Source organism: Myzus persicae, unplaced genomic scaffold (assembly GCF_001856785.1).
Source record: "Myzus persicae strain clone G006 unplaced genomic scaffold, MPER_G0061.0, whole genome shotgun sequence".
NCBI classification, from domain to species: domain Eukaryota; kingdom Metazoa; phylum Arthropoda; class Insecta; order Hemiptera; family Aphididae; genus Myzus; species Myzus persicae.
In genome coordinates this window covers 579,715-594,824 of record NW_019100504.1, presented here as the reverse complement: position 1 = coordinate 594,824, position 15,110 = coordinate 579,715, and the positions used below count along the sequence as shown (strand labels likewise).

The following is a 15,110-nucleotide window of genomic DNA, read 5'->3' as shown; positions in this document are numbered from 1 at the left end:
GTTAAGAGCATTTGAATAAATTAAGAATTAAAGGGAAAGAAAGAATGGTTAAATCAATAAGGAATTACAAATAATAAATCTATAAGAAAAATTTTAGATGCTAATATGCAGTCACGTCATTGTACACAAATAATAAATAATAATATAATATTAAATGTTTCTAGTGTTTAAATGTCAAAAAAGAAAAAAAGCAAATGTATAAATAAAAATATAATAAATAAATAAATAAATACATTTTTCAAGGGATTACTGCAGTTACACCAAAGTACGGATTATTTTATTGTTGACTATATTCCGGCAATGGTTTCACAATACCCTGTGTAAATGCATAATGTATGCAACTGCATACAAATTTATATTGATTCTAAAAAAAAAAGTAAATTATTAATTAACAATAATATATCAATTAATACACTATTTCAAAATCAAGATTACAAACATAATACGAGTGAAATGACACTCACAAACACACACTGACATAACATACATAATTGCGATAAATTGATAGATGTACATCCAAATGTAAGGTAAATGTAGATCGTATATTCCACTTAAAGAGTACTTACTGAAGTTTGTACCATCATAGCTCGTTGATCACGCATTTGCCGAACAATTTCAAGTGGATAGACAGGTTGACCTGCCTCTATTAAGCATAATGCAGTCTCCAATAAAATTATCACTCCTGTACGTCCAATACCAGCTGAACAATGTATAACAACAGGTTCGACGACACCTGCACGTTCTTTACGAACAGCTCCTACTAAATTTAGCAAACGATCTGAATCATCTGGTACACCGTGATCAGGCCATAAACTATATTGAAGTTGTGTAACAGATCTAGTTTCATTAGTCTGTAAAAATTAATTTTAAAATTAAGTATGAATTATATCCAAAAAAAGGTAAACTTGTAATCATTACTGAAAAGAATGTGGCTTATTAATTTAGTTGGGATAGAATGAAAGTTTTAAACATAGAAGGTTTCAATATTATTGCATCAATTGATTGAGAATCACATCAATATTGTTTCATGACATTGTTTTTGAGCCTCTACAAAAGCCTTATTTTGTTAATGGCTTATGTTTAATTTGCTTAGTATTTATAATACGCGGAGGCACGGATTGTTTTTGTGTGAGTAGTAAATTATCATTAGTGCTGCATATGTTGACCACTGATACAATTTATTACCTGTATTAGATACTAGCATGCACGTTTATACAAAAAATCAATTTATGAACAGCAAATAGAAAAAATACATAAAGCAAGATAAAAAATGTTCTGAGGTTTGATTTCATAAATAAAAATATATTTGTATTCATTAACATTAAACAAGTTAAGTTTTAGTTTGATAATTAATCAATTCTTTACTTAAATATTAAAATTAACAAAACCAAATGTTAATGGGTAGACATAAATTTGCTATACAAGCTTGTAAAACAGAGACAACAAATGCAGATGTGACATCATAATCTTAAAAATACTTACACTTATTTCAGTTAACTCTATTTGGCGGTAAACAATAATGTTAGAAGTATCTGTTTCCTCGGAAACCATTTTTAACGTTATATTGCTGTTAACTTCTAATGATTCATTGATTGCTGGCCAATATTTAGCACATTTTTGACGACCTTTTTCAACAAGTGCAGTGACCATAACAATTAAAGTACTACGAGATTCCAATACCATACACCAGAAATCGCTAATTGTTGTTTGAAGTGGTCCTATTAAAATTAAATAAACCAAGTGTAAACTCAAATAACCAATAACTTTAATTTAATATATTTTAGTATATATTTACAAACCTTGTGTTGCTATGTATCTGTTAATGATTCCTGAACCTGGTATTTCCATATTTATATAGTTGGCATTAATATAGTCATGGTCCTGATTCTTGATAATATATCGAGTTATATCATCTAAACAATATTAAAAGAAAACTTAGTATTTAATTGCACTTTAGAACAGATTCTCAAACTATGGTACACGGAAGACTACACGCCGGTACGCAAAAGGCCACAAAGAGATAGAACGGAGAGTAAATAAATGAATATTTTAAATTGTGTTTGAACATGGTCACATGAAAATAGACATAAGTGGTAAGCGACAGATTAATAATACACATGAGTGGTACGCAAAAAAAAAGTTTGAGAACCGTTGATTTAGAACATTTAATATTTTTAATTAACAAATATTATTTGTTAGAAATTAAATATTATTTCTATATAGAGTAATATGATGATGAAATAGTACATTATTTTTTTCATTACATATATTGTATACTGTGTGTAAATAAAAAGAACTGACTAGGTGCAACAACTTTTGTTATAATAAATAATCAAATTTTTTTTTCTTTTATATAGTTTATAAAAACTAGAGCTATGTTTAAAGTATATATTTTTTAAATATATTTCTTGAAACTAAAAATAAATATTTCAAAATTTGATTTAAATTATTTTAGAAAATCTCAAAATAGCCAATTCGTAAAAATGATCGAACCCAAATGATCGTAAGAACCATTTTTTATGGTAAGACATTTATCTTAGTCAAGTACTTAAGTTTTTAGAATGTTTTTATACATTAACATTTTTTTGAGTGAATTAATTTAAAACATAATAACTTTTTTCAAAATATTATTTTTGAGAACTTTCTGAAATAAGTATACTTCTTTAATTATTTATTATCCATTTAATGTTTACTAATGTCACACGTTTAAGTAGCATCAATTTTTTTTTTTTGTCAGATCTTTCTGTTACCCTGCATACTTGAAAAGTTTCATAAATTTTCTAGACTAATAAGAATTTTACTTACATGGAGCTATATCGCGGTATCTATTTTTATGTATATTTTGAGAGGTTCTTGCATTATCCATAGGAGTTTCTGGTTTATGCCTGTATAGCTGTTCAAACTGTGTTAGTAAAGAACCACTCGCTAAACCATCTCCTAGCAGTAATATAGACTGAATCAATGGATCAGATGACATAACACTTGGTGGAGATTCTGGTATGTACTGAAATAAAGGTTCTTCTTCTTTTTCTTTCAAACAGTCATCATCATCATCATCATCACCTGCACATTATAACATAACATTGAGGGATTTTTTTTATACATCATAAAATATACACAAATAGTTCATAATGCACAAAAAAGTTGAAAAATGACTAAAAAATTAATTGAATAATATTAAATAAACCAAAGATATACCCAAAGATACAAATACATGTTTTACTACATTGTAATATTTAGTGACTGAATCAACATTTTTAATTGTTTTTTAATGTGTATACTCAAATAACCTTGCATATATTTTGTCATAATAACTGGTCTATGTATTTTAATATCATATCATAGATTTTATTTACATGGTTACCAAGTTTTAGAATAAAAAACATAACTTTATAAGTAAATTTATAATTTATTTTTAAAAAATGTGTTTAATTATTGTTTATTAAATATAAAATAAAATAACATTATAAGTTACCTATAACTATAGAGATAAATGTATTATAAAATATATTTTCTACTCGTTATCTTTAAATTAAATTAAATTCAATATCGTATTTTAAATACCCAAAATTGTAATTTTAATATTATTCCCAATTTATGACATTGTTTTATATGGTATATACCTTTTTGTTGTACTGTTAAAACTAATTTTCCATCGTGTTCAACATCTCTTGCTGCTCTAATTAAATTTACAACATCATCATGGACCATCTCACTGACTTCTTGTCCATTTATCATTAACACCTAAATTATTTGATATTATTAATAATTTACAAATTAATTAATACAAATACTAATTATGAATTACCTTAAAAAATTATATTTATATATCGAGTAAAACAATATAAAATTAAGTTGTAAAATACTATTGGTATGAGTAAAATGTACTAACCTGATCACCTTCACATAGTTTAGGTTGTGATCGATAAGCTGCTGTGTTAGGAACAACTCTGGACACAACAATTGGTAATCCTAAATCTGAGCCACCTCTTACATTAAATCCAAACCTCCCTTCCTCATCAGCATTCATATGAATGCAAACAACATTATTTTCACAACCCTGTAATACATATGCATGATACAGGTAAAGATAAGTTTTTTATTTATATGAAATTTTAATTATTAGCATTTAATCAATAGTATCATTATAAAATATGCTTGGCATGTATTATTGCTATGGGAAAATAAAATAAAAGTGTATAATTCAGGTATATTTAATGGAAATTAGACAAATTGATATATTTTATATTAATTATTATTGAATAAGTTGAACAATTTATATGTTTTAAATGGAACAAGTCTTCCATAACAGATTTCATAAATTGATTATTGAAATAACCAATGTCATGAATCATTAAGTTTATGTATTAATTTAGACAATTAGGCTATAAAATAGTATATTGAATTATAATATATTACCAAAGAAGATTCTGTATCATATGCTGGGATATCATAAATACTACTAGACATATCATCATCAACATAATTTCGGCCAGTTGCAGCTAATCCGGTTCCACTACTACTGCTACTTGGGCGGACAGCTGAAGATATAAATCCACCTTCACTGAAAAAACATAGTTTAAATGTGAAAAATAAAGTGAATGTTAAAATTTATTTTTATTTTATTTAAGTTAACAGCAACCCCAAGGTTTATATGGAAAAAAGCATAAAATTCAGTTTTGTTTTAGATGGAGATTACTTTGTAAAGCAGCTAAATGACGATATGCATGGGGGTAATTTTAATGAGTAAAGAAATCTTAACTGCTTTACAAAAAGTTTTGAATAAAAAAAATGTTAAACTTGTTGAGAAATGGCTTCAGAATTCCTTTAAACTCATGTTTTAAGGTTGTTTCAGTATAAAATTTGATGAGATGCTGCTGTTTCTCTAAAGTAATGTATTACTTACTCATCTGATACAAGTGATGAAGTAGGACCCCAAGCTGGTCTTGGTTCTTTATCAACTGACTTTACTTTATTATCATGTGATCCCTTAGTAGATGATTTGAGAATTGATTTCGAGCTCTTACTTTCCGTATTGTTGTTAACTGGTTGTTTAGAACAGTATTTACTTTTGAATCTAAAGACAAAAAATTTAGTTTATAAACCTAAATAATTTTAAAATACAAGATTTTCTCTAAAAACTAATAAATATAGTTAGTGTTTATATAATAATTTTAGAACAAAATATTACAACATTTCATAACAGTTGTTATTTTATAAGTTAAATATAAATTAGTAAATTATTATTGCTTAAATGATTGAATAAAAAAAAAAAAAATAATAACCTAAGAAATGTTCGGTGAGGTCGTGGTTGTGACATACGACTCTCTTCTATTGTTTGTATTTCAGTTCGTCCCGAATATGAAAATCGTGAACCAAGAAGAAATGGTCCTGGCAACAATCGTCTAAATCCTCGATTATTTGATGGGCAAATGGGTTGATTTAGTCGGAAAAATGAATGATGTTCAACACAAGATTTCCATAAATGTTTAGATGAACGATATGTCATCATATTAAAGCCCAATACTGTATCATAATTTTCAGACTGTAAATGATTGAAATTTTAAACTCTTAAACATAAAATATCTATAATATTAGTGTTAAACATTCAATGCCGTTTTTTTTACCATTTCTCTTCGTAGTTGAACAAAAAAATGTCTTCGCTTAAATGATATTTTTACTATTTTTGCCCATGACAATGTATTTATACGAATATTATTTTGAAATACAACTAAACCATTACATGTAACTCCAATATCTAATTCTTTATCAGCAGAATCCTAGTATTTAACAAAATATAACAATTTATAAATTTATATATTAGATATGAATGTAAAAGTTTATTATAAAAAATACCCACTTTTGCTTTATGTAAATCAACACCATACATATCTAATCTCTTTCCATGATCCAAAAAATTAAATTCAGCGTCGGCAGGAGATTGACCCCTAATAATTAAAAAAATTGTATCACACACCTATATTTGTTTTTAGATATTTATGTATAATTTACTTGTGTAATTTATGTAATTCAGAAATTTGATTTTCCAATTGTTCTGTTTGACCAGGTATAAGAACCATTCCAGATATATACCCAGGCTTATGTTCTTCAGGGTGGTAATCTCCAAGTTCAGCTAAAAAGTTGAATTAATATTTTATTTATACTTTATAAACTATTTTGTTTTAACAATTTTAAATTACATTGAACAGTGTAACTGGCAAGAAGACAAGCAGTACTTGGAGACACAAGAAGTTTTCCATGTAAAATATCTTTTCGTAATTGTAAATACAAATGATAACGTGTATATTCTTCTTGAAGTTTACTTGGATCAGACACATAAAATTTTACACAAAAATAAAAAAATCCTCCTGAAATCATTAAATAACAAAATAAATAATAATATAGTCATTTATTTAATAATGTTGATATTAGTATATTTATGTTGTTTATGTAAAACTGTTTGAATTTAAAAAAAAATAAATACAAATTGTCTTAAACAAGATTTAATTGTTTTATACTAAAATTAATTTAAATTACATGCTCAATAATAATAATAGATTACCTCTCATTTGTTTTTTAACACTTTTTTTTGGATTCAGCCATCTCTAAAGGTATTAAAAATAAAAATATTAGTCAAGATTAGGTTACTGAATAATAATAATTTAATAAACGCATACCAAAATATCTGTATTTGTTGCCGATGGAATTACCCCATTTTCGGTAAATTGTAAGCCAAAATAATCTTTTTCAATTAATTCTAAGTGTTGAAATACTGCTTCTAGTAATGCTTCACCTTTAGCTCTTTTCTAAATATTTAATTTTATTCATATAATTAATAATATGAATAACATAGTTAAATATAACTAATACAAGCATTTAAAATTTAATTTCTTACTAAATATTTTATTTACTTACGTCAAGTTTAAAACAATGCTGAGTGTCATCAAGAAATACAACAGTAGCATTGATTGACTTTAAACGACCACGATCTACAGCCAATTCGGTAGCACGGACATTGTATGTGCCACTCGATCCTGCTAAGGTTCTTCTTGACACACCTTCTATCATTATACGTCATAAGTAATCCATAAGAAATTTTCTATAAGAATAATATAAATTATATTTATATAGGAATTATAGATACAAGTCAAAATAATAAATATGTTTTAATTATTTTGAATAATGGAACGTTACAAACATCCAAACCTGAAATTAATAGAAATCAAAAGCTCTCAAGACTTACATAACATTGTAATTCCCATCATGTTAAATATCATATTTTTAAAATTTGATAGCATGAAAGTAATCTAATTTATAAGACTAAACAAATGCATACAAAGTTTATTAGATAAGATTTTTCTACTTTGTATGGGTTAAAAAGAATATTTGTTTAACTACTTAAATATAAATTTGATTATTTACAATTTATCAGCATAAAGCCTTTATTGAATTAGTTGTAGATAAATAATCTTATATAGTCAGGCACATGAAAAATGAGCACTTCTTCCCACTCTCTCGTGACCAATTCTTCAAACCTACTATCGTAGGTAGTGGTACTCAACATTTTACCGTATTGCTGTCTTCAAAGACATGTGCATCAGTGATGAAAGTACAAATTATACACAATTCCATTTTTGCATGCTAACAAATTTAAAGACCCTAAATAAGTAGTTCAAATTAATTTAGGTGCAGATGTACAATAGAGGGAGATTTGACTATACAGCTCATAGATAATCACTATTAAAAATGCACCACTTAGCACACGATGGACAGCTTACTTTAATCATGCTTCAGACTATGAATAATATTTGAACTAAATAACTATATTATTTTGGAATAAATTGTGTGTATTTGAGGTTAAATTTTTAAATGGTGATATCATAATTGTTCTGAGAATACAATGTTAAGTTTTGTTCTATTTATCTTACTAACACATTTAAGAAGGGCTTAATAATATTATTTTGTAATTTAAAAATAGATCAATAAATCAGAGCATGCATAGACTAGTTGCAGAGCACTTAGTTGATAAAAAACTATTCTCCAAAAATATAAAATCTCCTAAATAAATACTCTTACCAATTGCCTAAACATATTTATTATTACCATTATTATTAGAATATAATAGGTTTTTTTATGTAGAACAATAAAACATTTTTATAAAGAGATGTTTATTGAGAGGGTATAATTTCATAATTCTTGTCATATAATTTAGCCGTGAACATCAACTGCATCTCCATAGTATATTATTATTTATTTTTCTAAAGTGTTATTTTGGGACTTTGATCATATAGCTTCTTAAAAAAGGGTTCTGCTCCTAGTTTGTAGGATATACAAACAGGACAATCTTCATATAGCCCAAGTGAAAGAAAGCTTATGAGATAGATTGCTATACTATATGTATTAAGAAGAATATTTTAATATTTAATTATAACTAAGCCATACATATTTACATTCTTTTTCAGTAATTTATAGTTTAAATATTTTTAATTAATTAGAAGTTAACTTATAAAAACATAAATATGTATTCATATAAAATCAGAATAATATTCTTATACCTATTATACCTCATTCTAATTTATTGGAAAGTCAGTAACTCTATTTCAAAATGTCATGCAACTATTCTAGTGCAGATTTTTAAAAGTAATATATGACTAATAGTTTCCCGTTTACTAAGTTCTTAGAAAAAAATTTAAAAACAATATTACAAACAAATTTTAAGTTCAAAAATAGCTATTTTGTACTTTTGTAGTTATTTATAATTTACATATTAGATGCAAAAGAAACAATTTAAAATCGGCTGAAATTTGAATGAATGAAATCTACTAATATTTTCAAAAATACGGCACGATATTAAACAATTTTACTTTTATAGTTAATGCTAATCTAATAGGTAATAAAGAAAACACTACTCAATCAAATCCACTGTAATATATTTGAATTGTTTGTTCAATATTGTTCAATATTTACTATGAATTGCTATGCACAAGTTAATTGTATAGGACTATGATACGTGTAACAAGATTATTGTATTCCTGGGAATATATAGCACATTTTTTTAATTATAGCTCTATTTCATGACAAAGATAACAAGGGCCAATACAATTGATTTGTGCATTATTACAATGCTTAAAATTAGTCTTAATATTTTGAAAGTATTAGTTTGTGAAATAATTAAAGATATACATGATGGTGAAAAGCTCAAGTCTCCAAATAATTTTTGATTTTTACAAAAATCATTGTTATTAGTACAAAAATTTAATTTCATCAAAATTTGAACCTTAAATAACATAGAAAATGTGCATTTATCATATCATTTTGATATGACAACAAAAACAACTAATAAGGAATATTGTACTTATTATATTTTTAAGCTATAAAAAATTAATTGTCTACATTTTTATGTACAAAATAATTTTTGTGATACTCACAAATATTTTTAACTTTTAAAATTCAAATGCTTACAAGATTTTTTTTTAAATTAGATTTTTTTTTATTTATTGTAATTTAATAAACCAAATTTTATAGTTAGCATAATATTTATTTTTACACAATCACATATCATTGTAATTGAGTTGAAGCCTTTAAATAAATAAATAATATTATATTTTAATTATGCATGAGTCTTCAATCTTTTTACAGACTACTGACTTAAATTTTAAATTGTTAATTCATATTTATAATACAATAAATATACTATATCGAGTATAAGTGTCAAATATATAAAATTCATATAAACAGTAATCATATTATTCAGAAAAGTCAATATACTCATCACTCGCGTACTAAAGTATTTAAAATCAATAGCAAACACTTGAAATAAATAGTCATTTAATAGCAACTATTATACTTAGGCTAAATATTATTTTTAAACTATAGTGTTACTTCAACTATACATGAATAATTTATTTGTGACAATTTTAAGTATCAAGGATCTTATTTCAATGTGTTGGTACTTTTTGAATAGACTTAGTTAACTAACAAAAAACTAACACAGCACTGTATAGTTAATATATTTCTTGGTTCATTCCAAATGTAAGACATGTGAGCATTGATAAGGTATACATCTAAATTATACCCACATGAATTTATTTAACTACCATGCGTTTTAATTGTAATTATTAGTTTATACTGTTACAACAATGCATTTCACTATAATTGTACTACTCTAGTTGCTCTATAATCTTGATACTCGTATAATATGTCTTATACACATGCATAAACAATACACAGATACATAATAATATATAAATATATTATAATTAAAATAACAACTTATAATTATTGAATTAACAAATTAAATTAGAAGTAGGTATTATAATATTGTGATAGTAAGTTATTAACAACGAATCAATGCTAGTAAAGATGTTTATTAGTCATTACAAATATTTGTTAATTTTCCACAAGGTCAATCCATACAAAAGTTTGTGTGTGGGAGACACTAGAATAAAGATTCTAGTGCCACATAAAATAAAAACTGAGCCCAAGGATTCCTAACAATAGACATATTTTCTTTCAATTTGCTCAGAACAATATAAAGGTTTATAACTGATATAAAATATAATTAAAATAAGGATGAAAACTATCTAATTCAGATTTCTTATATTTTAAGCTATTAAGCAAAAATGATAAAAATTTAATGAAAAAATTGCTGAACATAAGACTTACAGTCACCTTTATTTATCTGTTGTACGAAATTTTCTAAAAAATTATTCTCAAATTTGAAAAAATACCTGTTCAACATTCAACTATCATCTGTTCAATTTTTAATTACATTAATTATATTGAACTTTTAAAACTCTTTTACAGACTGGAAAATGTGATAAGGTAAAAAGATAAACAAGGTATAAATCAATAGTTAAATACTTATATTTCATTAATTCACTATTTATACTTGTGCCCTTGAAAATTACTCAGAAAAAAAATAAGATAAAAATATAACTGTATCTTTTCATGAAAAAAACTATTTTTAAACTAATTTTTATCAGAAGAAAACTTATATATTTTGATTTATGTGTTAGGTATAATAATTTAATTTATGTAGATACTAATGTTTAGGTACACAACATATTTGAATTATGACTATTTCAATATTAATTTCACTATATTACTAAATTTTTGATTTATATATTGTGAGAAAGCTTATAGGTATGCCATGGTTAAGATTCAAAGCTTAGAGTACTAAGAATATTTGAAATGCACAGTTAAATTCAGTGGTAAACAAACGTTTATCAAATTATAAATTTTGGATCAACGTTTTCAAGAATGGTCTGTTCATAACATTTTAACATTATAACTTTATAATTATATTTATTATGTGTATTTCCATGTACTTATTGTACTTTAGCTCACCTGTTTTAACTGTAATAAGTAAATAAATAAATATTAAGTAAGTACCCAATTAGTTTGTAGTTAAATAATAATATGATAATTTTCTTCTTGGAAAAATATAAAATACGATAAGTAAGTGTAAATGTCAATTTGTATATTATATAACAGGAAAGTGTTGATATTTTATGGATACTTTAGTAGGTTTTATGGATCAACATTATTATAAGTAGTACCTAAATAATAATGATAGATACTAAATTAATTATACTTTTATTTATCAAAAAACGGATTAGTGTTAGGTACCTAAACACAAAGTACACTTATATATACTTATATACATACCTAACAGTAGCTAAACTTAATTGGAATACCTATAGTTATGCTAATACTTAACATTTCAAATAGGTAAGTAATAATAACGACTTGTGGTAAGATAAACCAAAAATGAAGAATTTTTTTGTCTTTAAATTTAAACTTAAAAAAAACCTATAATTAAACACCTTACACTATAATTAATATAACAGTAAACATTTCAAACTATACTCTGTTTTAAAAGAGAATAATCAGTCAGCCGATCAATTTACGTCAGTGTTGCGCATTTCCCACCAACTTCCCAGTGTTAGCATGAGCACATGGTTCCAGAAACGCCATTCATGATTTCCAAAAAAAGATCATTCTTTTTTGGGGCAGAATATAGACTTAAACGATACAAAAAATATTATTTACTTGTAATTTAATTCAATAATATAACTAGGGTGAGAAACCACTACACCTTTATACAATCTTTAACATTATCAGTAGGTAACTATCTTTAATTATTAATAATAGACTCCGTTCTACTATGCATTGAATTATATCTGGTATGAAAAGCTTATGGAAAAGATCTCAATATCAAATATAATTTATTTATTTGAAATCATACTTTATTCTGTTCTTCTACAATGTTTATAACTTATACAATTATATTATGAGCAATTTTATCAGTTGTAGTTTATGTTATGTTTTATGAATATTTCATTAGACAAGCAAAATAATGATTTATTAATATATATAATTCTTTTTGAGAAATTTGGCTTTTCTTTTAGACAATATAATTAATTTAATTCTTCTAAATTTAAATGTTGACATACCTAGCAAAATTTACTATAAAAAGGGCCATTAGACCTAGATCTTAAGGGTGTATGAATAGAAAAATATGGGATGGGTAAAATAATATCTTACTGCACAGCTAAAAAAATGTCTTGGATGACACTGATGATTACACAAATAACAATTATAATGGCAATTTTATTTCTATTTCCCTACACCACAATATGTTAAGTATATTAAAAAAAATTATTTACTTAAGAATTTTACTTAGGCAATTTACATAATTTATTATTTAATATGAAAGCAATCCAATTATATATGCGTTTAAAAGTTGTAAAACACAAATCATTTTTTTTTTAATTACCTAATTATAATTAGTTTTATTTCATTTATTTTAAATTTAAAGATTATAGGTAAGTAAGTAATTAAGTACCTGATGTATTAATAACAGGTTTGGATAACATTTAAAAAAACATTAATTGATAGATATTATACATAATATTATTCACAACTAACCACAGATACATCACTGTTGATTTTTGATGGATGTACGTGCAATGCTCTGAGTCCATGACTGTATGCAGATGCTGTAATGTCGAACTTGTTGATGGTAGTCTTGCTGGATTAAATACGTTGCGATTTAATAGTTTGCGCAAAACGCATTGCACATAATTTTTGTAGAGAAACGACATCTCAAATGCATTGTTAAGCAGCAGTGAAATTCGCTTTTCGGTAACTAGACGTTGTGTTGCAATGGAAATATTGAATTCGCGAGGAACCGTAGCCTCAAGAATAAAATATTATAATGATTATTGATTAATGAATAATTAAATAGTAATAATAGTAATAATAATAATGGTGAAAAAATCTCAATCGTGCACAAATCAAAAACGATTGTAATTGTAAACAAATAATAATAATTTATATCACATCGTTCACGTCGTTATCTAAGTAGTGATTTTTTTTTCGCAAAAGCGAAAAAAATAAAACAAAAAAATGGTCGACGAAAACGGGGCGTCAGCAATTGATCGACTGTAGAACTGCCGCGGCTTGCGCGTTTGGCCGCCTGGTCGACAGTGAACATTCGTCGGTTCGAAGCTTCGTCGTTTACGATCGTTAACGAGAAGTTCGCGACATTTTACCTGGTCTTGGTACGGTGGCGACGCGGTACTTATTATTGTGACAGTGTAGCACTGTGCGTCTGTGCCATGGACGATACTGCCCACGACTGTTTTCGAAGCGTAGTAGGTATAGGGTACTGTACTACAGTATGTAAAATTGTGTACTATAGTACTCTGTGGTACGTCCGTACTTCTGTTGTAGTGTTGTAGTGTTGTACTGTCGTATGTCATCTGGCGTCTGCCGTCTGCGGCTTCGACAATGCGACACTGTAACATAATGCAAAATATATAGACGTAAAATGTTATATCAAAATGAAATATAAATATTGAGTAATGAATCATAATATTATAATGACTCTATTTATTTCTCCATTAATCTTTGGTCTATGGTTATGAGTTTATGACTGTGATTTATGAGTTTATGACTAACCACGTCGTGAAGACCGACTAAAGATGCCATGCTGATAAATGATATTATTAATTATTAATTAATAGGTACCTATATTTAATATTATAATGAACTAAAATATACCTTTTAATATGACATCGTCGCCAGTTGTCCATATTTTGAGAAAGATAATGAATTTGAAATAATAATTTTTTTATTTCTCTCGGCTTCTGCATTTGCAATGGCCTAATACCCACTCTCTTACTGTATACTACTTAGTCAGCAATAGTCTCCAACGATCTTACTGATGACATTGTGTCCTATCACAATCATTCTAAATTTCATAAGTCATAAACTCATTACTCATAACTGATAGACGATGGTACAAAGACGATTTCCCAATAGGTAGAAGCAACGTTATCGATGAAAGTAACTTGAAACAGAGGGATATCGGTTAAAATATTCAATAATTAAGTAAAAAAATGAAAGCAGTCTCCAAAAACGAGACAAAAATTTAACTTCAGATCCTGAGTGGAATGTTAAATGTATTGGTTTTACAATAATATGTATTTTTATTTATTAATTTTTTGTTGTTGCATAAACATTACACGATAAGTAGTCAAAAATAAAATTCAAATTTCAACTTCAGTAGGTATATTTAATGGAGAGAAGTGAATCAAGTTGGTGCATTTGGGAGAACAAAATTCTCAGTAGTTTTCAAAAGTATCAGGAAAAAAAAATTATGGAAAGATGAGAATTTTCTAGCAAGATATTTTAAAATTGATTTTTGTTTATGGTGTTACTCTAAAAAAAATACCTAGATGTATAAAAGTTCCACAGAATTTTAACTCAATCAAAAAACCTGGAAAATGTAATAGTTATAAGGTTTTTCAAAAGTTGTTGTTAGTAGAAATTAAAAAATAGTTGAACCTAAATCGACAAAAATTTTTATGGAGTGTCTGAAGTTCAAATTTCCAAATTTGTTGAGCTATAAATTCATAAAATATTTTCTTTTTATGCCTAAGATTTATAAAAATTATTACAGCTTAAGATTCATAATTGAAAATAAGGTACCTCGTAAGTAGTTAATTCTGTTACTAAAAAATATATAAACAGTCTTTTTATACACATTTTAAGTTCAAATTTGGACGAAATTACAAGTTAAAACCAAGAGAGCGGGTTTC

General features: G+C 26.0%; 1 protein-coding gene across 1 annotated transcript; it reads right to left on the bottom strand.

The window, feature by feature from the left end:
* Positions 1–58: 58 nt before the first annotated feature.
* On the bottom strand, positions 59–13,412 carry LOC111028356 (tyrosine-protein phosphatase non-receptor type 4). Its single transcript, XM_022306977.1, has 18 exons — positions 12,934–13,412; positions 6,916–7,099; positions 6,678–6,806; positions 6,563–6,605; positions 6,201–6,368; positions 6,013–6,133; positions 5,861–5,948; positions 5,628–5,780; positions 5,286–5,545; positions 4,907–5,077; positions 4,420–4,564; positions 3,893–4,060; positions 3,624–3,744; positions 2,806–3,063; positions 1,800–1,913; positions 1,483–1,718; positions 567–851; positions 59–364 (listed from the first exon to the last, which is right to left on the bottom strand). The coding sequence occupies exons 2-18, from the start codon at positions 7,066–7,068 to the stop codon at positions 278–280; spliced, it is 2,700 nt and encodes an 899-aa protein (XP_022162669.1). The 5' UTR covers positions 7,069–7,099; positions 12,934–13,412; the 3' UTR covers positions 59–277.
* Positions 13,413–15,110: the final 1,698 nt, after the last annotated feature.

Excerpts from the sequence above, each read along its gene's own strand:
- LOC111028356 (XM_022306977.1), bottom strand. The coding sequence starts at position 7,068 with ATGATAGAAGGTGTGTCAAGAAGAACCTTAGCAGGATCGAGTGGCACA. Across the intron at positions 3,745-3,892 it reads AACTATGTGAAGGTGATCAG|GTGTTAATGATAAATGGACA; the intron begins GTTAGTACATTT and ends CAAATAATTTAG. Across the intron at positions 3,064-3,623 it reads TTTAACAGTACAACAAAAAG|GTGATGATGATGATGATGAT; the intron begins GTATATACCATA and ends TATAATGTGCAG.